A 6,066-nucleotide genomic window follows, 5' to 3' on the forward strand; every position below is an offset into this window, starting at 1 on the left:
TCCCTGGATAGCTACAATACTCTCGGCCTTCAAGGCTCAGCCAACCACTCTCACTCTCTAGCAGCTACCGCGGCTTTATAGTAACTTCTGCCACACTCACAACAGCACTGCAAGTTACTGACCTCAATTCCCACCAATAAGATTAGTGATTTGGAAACTTAGTAGCTGACCGAATTGTACCGAAACCAACTTCTGTCAAATTCAAGTAGAATTCTGTCACATGATTCCTTCCAAACTAATTGATATGTAGCATCTTCTTCCGTTATGCAGCTTCCCAGAGGTCCATGGCCTGCAGTCCCACTTGGCTGTTCAGGGTCACTGTAAAACTGTGGTGGACGCACATGGCTTCACACGCATGGACTGACTTCAAGCACAGGTGAGGATAGACTTGAATTTCTCGACAACATGTTTGTCACCGGTTTAAGTTAGTTTTAATTAGTTTTAATGAACTGTGTATGATGAAGATGGTCGAGTGCCAGTAGATTGGAGTTTGCACAGCTTGTACATGAAGTTAGTTGTGAGAACATTAAGAAGATTAGATTTTGAATTGTTTTGTCGCATGTACTAGATTTGATTTTGGTATCTTTGATGAGACTCACCATGTCTTGTCAACACTTGAATTTAGCAGAGCTTCTGAGGGATTAGTTGCTTGTCCCTGATGTGCACACCGCAAGTTTTTTGATTCACCTTCCATCTTTTTCGTACTATTCTTTCTTACCTTCTTCTCTTCTTTAAGAATTATCCAAAAATGGGTTTAGCAAATTGTGCAAATTATAATGTAAATTCTTTCACACATTGTCTGTACTTAGGAATTGTGGCTTAAAACCAGTTTTCTAGATCATTTTCAAAACTAATATTTCGAGGGAAAAAGGCTTTATAATTTGTTTGTTTTGCATTCCAAGGTGTGTCATTTGGTGTTCTGAAAATACTGAAAAGTAATTTTCAGTATTTTAATCTTGCCTATTTGTTGATTATGTATGTATGTATGTATGTATGTTATTTTTAATTTATTTATTTTAACAAGTTGATCAAACTATTTGATTTGTTTTTAAGACTAATATAGTAGCCAAAGAAGTCTAACATATGAATCTAATAGTTAAGTATTAACACATCTCTAGGTCTAAAGGTTTAAGTCTTAAAAACACATAACAATATAATATTTTTGATAAAACTTTCAAGGACCGAAATAAAAGACATGATTATTTTTTAAGAAAATTGACATTATTTATTCCAGAATAAAAAATAAAAAACAAATAAAATTTTAAATGCTTGATGTTGGTAAATAAAATAACATATAATATTATATTTACTATTAATTCTTAGGATTAAATGACTTCAATATCAAAAAATGAATTTTGAATTTTAAAAACCAAATTCTCTTGAACACCAAGTTGTGCTATTAAGAAATGTATGTATGTATGTATGTATGTATGTATGAAGTAACACATAAATTGCTAATCTCTTTCCTTCACTTGTCTGACTCACTCTTTTCCTTTTTCTATTATCTTTTCTTTTCTCACTATGATTAGAGACCATGGTGGCTGCGGCGCGGAGCAGCGGACTTGGACAAACATGAGGGGGATCTGAGTATGAGAGGCAGGAATAAGTGAACGAAGAGTATCCCTTTCAGCATACGACCCGCAAAGGCGAGAACTTTGGTGACAATTTAGGGTTCTGGAATCAATGAACCAACCGCAAGATGATGTCAAAGTCATTTGCATTTTGCAGGCTTGGGAAGGAACCACTCAAAGATGACTTCAGCGAGAAAAAATCAATCATCATCTCAATCGTAGACAAGTGCAGAATGTCGAAAGGCAAGAGTAAAGAGTTTCGCTTGTATTGTCGACAGGAGAAATGACGGGGTTGATTGACCGACAGACGTGAAGGTCGTGAGGATTATGAGATGAATCTCCACAATATACGATCCAAATGCTGCAAATAGTGCAAAAATGGGTCTGAGCCATTACATTGCCGTCTCATAAGAGGATGCACACTCTCATGTGAAAAGAATCCGGGTGATTGAGAACTAAGTGGAATCTAGCAGTATCACATGCTTACTGTGAATCCACGACGACTAATTAAGCGACGTGCAAATAGTTCATAAGCTAAATTTAGTCGCTATGGGCTCTTGGCGAGAAACTCTCTCATACGCAGAAATAAAATCTTTCAGAACATATTTACACTCGTGCAGACGCAACAGCTCGGTGTATGTCATTCAAATGACGAAGTGCACTTCGAGAGCATTACCTCATGCATCGAATCGCTAAAATGCTCCCCCAGGTGGAGGAGCTTCAAAAATTCCAGGAGGATTCTTCTTCGCTCTCCGTTTCTTGATGAATACTATGATCATCGTGATGATGCCACCCACCAGAAGCAATCCGAACACTACCGCAAGTGAAATGGCTCCCACTGTCGAAGCCACTGATCTTCCTGCCGAGTTGGGTGCGTCCGCTTCGCCAACATATATCAAACAGGTTTATTAACAGACAACCAATTCAGCAAAGAGTCGAAACAATGATACTAAGAACCTCTCCACTGGTGGGTTTATTTCCAGGTGAAGACTTTACGTAGCACATTTGTAACTGTTCTATATATTGAACCTTCCGTAAATGTAAGCTTTTCTGTTCGTTCTGCGAGGAAATTTTCATTCGAAGACCTCGATTACTAGGCCGATAAAAGCACCAAGGCGCAACGAATCGTAGAAAGGGGCTGATAAACGATGTGTAAATTGCGAAGTGAGCTGTGGAAGTGAGATGAAACGAGCGAGAAGCGAACCCCTGAAAGTAACTTCACAATCTGTTTCACCTCCACTGAGAGAACTACAATCAATCAGAAAAAAACACTCACCAGTATATGGAGAAGCAGTTGCGTTCGAGCGTGACACGAGAAATGTCGGGCACTGTCCGCACAGATCAGTTTTCAAACCACACAGCCTAGGAAGTTCCAACTGCCGGGTCATATTATGAGTTGCAGGGGGGTAGAACGTCGCCATGCATATGCAAGCGGTGCTTTTGTTTGCGATGCTGTTAAAACCTTGGCAGCACTCTGTACTCGGAGCGGGCACACTAGAATTCGTCAAGAAACTTTTACACCCTAGAGTCAGCGATTCCGTGCTGGACTGTTCGTTATAATTGCACCAATTACTCGAGATTGTTGAGGTGTTTGCAAAGTTACAAGTCACAGGCGGGCTGGGCGACTCTGGAGGTATGCTTGGAGATGGAACTTGAGCCGTCACTGGAACACCCATGCACGCCATAGCCACCATCAAGAGCAAAATTGCCGTCGCGTTCTGGCCATGCCCGCAGCCCCAGACAATATATTCATGGGTCATACTGATGTTCAGAAGCAAGATCGCACTTCCTGCTGCCTCCACACCACACCTCCACTCCTGAGAGGTGATAATCTATTGCAAGAATCTCAGTTAAGATTCTGAATTCCAGCTGTTCATGACGTCGTCTCGTCCTCCAGCTACTGCTTTAATCCCCACGAACCATAGATCAGAATCACTCCAAAGGAACTTTCCGACGCTGAACCCCAACCATCCGCAAGGAGCCGTCGACACTGTCAAAACCTTCAAATCCAGATGAGACTCCACACTGCAAGAATTACCTGCTAGTCAAGCTAAACTGCACTGGAAATTTCACAAAGTATACGCTACCAAAGGAACTCTGAACCAAGCATCGATGCTCCATTTGCTCACCAAAAAATCTGTGCATCGTAGCGACACTGAGCGGTATCGGTTAACAGTTGAGTTTGTTCATCACGCTGCAAACCTCCAACAATGCACAACCTGCTTCCAACACTCACCTTCTCCGTCTCAGGCACCAAAAACATCGCAATGCAGTACGATCTACCCCTCTCCAAGATCACAACCAACACACCCCGGTACCCATCAACAGATGGGCAGCTGATTCAACATTAAACAATCGACGGCATGTTTATAAACAAAGGATAAAAATTGTCGACCAATGAATGTCGCCAGCCCCTCCACACCTGTCGCCCACGCTGACTTCATATCGTTATATAAAAAATAAAAAAAATAAAAATAACGGATTCCTGTGGCCATGATTTGATACATGGAGAATAATGATAGTACGTTGGAGGCTTGCGGACCAGTTCAGAGAGAGGTCTGGTTGAAAACTGTGACAGATGGAGGAATAAAGAAGTGAAAAAGTTGCAGCAATCAGGCCGTGGGGTCGGCAGTCTCTCCCAATAGCTCTCTAGCTTTCCCTCCTCCCGAGCTTCCTGCTCTTGCGTAGGGTGGACTGTCGTCTAACAACGCTCTTGCTGGAGACAGTCCAGGATCATGAAGGCTGCTGTTCATCAGGGATAAACCAGACGGCACATGATTCTCAAGGCTTTTCAGACTTCTCGCACGCTTTTGTTCTCTTCAAAATTTTGGGGTCCGTAAGCCCTACACAAAGCAACTCTTGAGCTTCCGTTCAACTCGAGATCGCCGAAACCGACAGTATCCCTATCCTCTCCCCTGGATTTACCCAGACTGGAATCAAGGCGATGAAACGAATGCCTCTGAAAGCCGCGGTGGAATCTTTACAGCTCGCGGAGTTGGATTGGGTATGTTTGTGTTGACGACGTGGGGATTTGGGAAACATGGTCACCACTGCCATTCTCTACCTCATCCTCCTCCTCGTCTTCTACTTCTTCTTCATCGAGACCTTGACGGACTTCCCAAGACCACCTCGAATTCACTCTCCTGCAGCTTAAGCGTTAAGTCTACTCTTCGAAACAGTTGATCGTGTTCGATCGGTGACGATATGATCACTGTTGAGACTGTTGCCAACAGGTCTTCGTCATCCGTCGCCGGGACCCCGCTGCAGCACAGCTGTCGGTGAAAGCGCAGAAACATCAGCGGCGAAGGAAATTTCGAGAGCCCTCGAAACTGTGTTTGCCGCGTTTTAGTGCAGTCATGGGTTGATGGTTAGGATTTCGGGTTCACCTTCAAACCTGTTTTAAATATGTGGGTAATTATATTACTTTGAACATATAGATCATTTGTCTTATCAAAGCAGGAAAAAAATCTCCATAGATACAGCTCAAGGAGATGGCAAGCTCATGGATGTATTTATTTGCTATGTGCCTTCTAAAAATCAGCTATGAAGCTTCTTCAGTAAAAAAGATCGCAAAAAGTGTGAACAAACAAGAGGAAAATAAATCTCTAAGTATCCATGTGGTAGGCAAATAGATAAGGAGAATTGTACAGATAAAATATTTTAAAAAAAAAACTCTAGATTTGTTTATGAAAACTTGTGGTTTAAAAACAATTAACACTGTGACAGATGGGATATTGGATTCAATAAATGTTTACAATCTATTTCTAAAGATTTCTGTTCTTATCCTACTATCCATTGTCTCACTTTGTGACCCCCCCCCCCCTTCCGGAGATGAGTTGAGTTCGGCTGCCATGACGTCATGAGTCATGATCCCATCCCACTCCACTCCATTGCTGCACTGTCTCGCTTGGTTACCAGCTCACGCAGACCAAACCAGGGCCCCGGAGGGAGGAGCTTGACGTGGTCCACGAGGCAGGAAGGCAAGGAAGCAGGGCATCAAGGCAGGCAGGCAGGCGCAAGAGGAGTCTGCCTGTAACGTGGTCTGCCCTGGCACCCCCCATGGATGGAAAATGGATGCCGAATGGATGAATCTCGACAATAAGAGGTGGATGACTTGGTGGATGAATGATCTTATCCGTCCGTCTCGGGGGGAGGGAGGGTCATGTGGTTGGTTGGTGGATGTTGGGTCGGACCGGGTCGGGTTGGGGTCGGGTCGGATCGGGACCGGGTCGGGTTGGGGCTGGAGAGCAGGCATCGATCGTCCTGGTCTTTGACTTTAGAGGATGTACAATAATCTTATTGCCAAGAAGCCTCTTCTTAACATGGTCATTGATTTCACTTTCAAGTTCTAATGTGATTCCTTTGCGTATGAAAATTCCTGGAGATTGCTCAATGTTGGGATATTGTATTATGTCTATTTGGTAAAAAAAATACATGAATACCAATAATTTAAAAAAATAATTTATTAAAAATATAATAGATATTTATTTTTGAA

General features: G+C 42.6%; 1 protein-coding gene across 9 annotated transcripts; it reads right to left on the reverse strand.

Annotated features, from left to right (window-relative positions):
* Positions 1 to 1,330: 1,330 nt before the first annotated feature.
* Positions 1,331 to 3,902, reverse strand: LOC112283162 (uncharacterized). 9 transcript variants are annotated; one of them, XM_090251212.1, is made up of 4 exons: positions 3,808 to 3,902; positions 2,848 to 3,561; positions 2,248 to 2,451; positions 1,331 to 1,932 (listed from the first exon to the last, which is right to left on the reverse strand). In XM_090251212.1, exons 2-3 carry the CDS (start codon positions 3,329 to 3,331, stop codon positions 2,264 to 2,266), a joined length of 672 nt encoding a protein of 223 aa, XP_090107338.1. In that variant the 5' UTR covers positions 3,332 to 3,561; positions 3,808 to 3,902; the 3' UTR covers positions 1,331 to 1,932; positions 2,248 to 2,263. The 9 variants fall into 9 exon arrangements, with proteins under 9 accessions (XP_090107338.1, XP_024377306.1, XP_090107337.1 ...); XM_024521538.3 differs by having other exon boundaries at positions 1,811 to 1,932; positions 3,701 to 3,902; XM_090251211.1 differs by lacking the exon at positions 1,331 to 1,932 and having other exon boundaries at positions 1,940 to 2,451; positions 2,848 to 3,471.
* Positions 3,903 to 6,066: the final 2,164 nt, after the last annotated feature.

Source organism: Physcomitrium patens, chromosome 6 (assembly GCF_059467195.1).
Source record: "Physcomitrium patens ecotype Gransden chromosome 6, ASM5946719v1, whole genome shotgun sequence".
NCBI lineage: Eukaryota > Viridiplantae > Streptophyta > Bryopsida > Funariales > Funariaceae > Physcomitrium > Physcomitrium patens.

Coding starts and splice junctions, on each gene's coding strand:
- LOC112283162 (XM_090251212.1), bottom strand. CDS start 3,331: ATGACCCATGAATATATTGTCTGGGGCTGCGGGCATGGCCAGAACGCG. Junction 2,452..2,847: donor AACTGCTTCTCCATATACTG/GTGAGTGTTTTT, acceptor ATGTTGGCGAAG/CGGACGCACCCAACTCGGCA.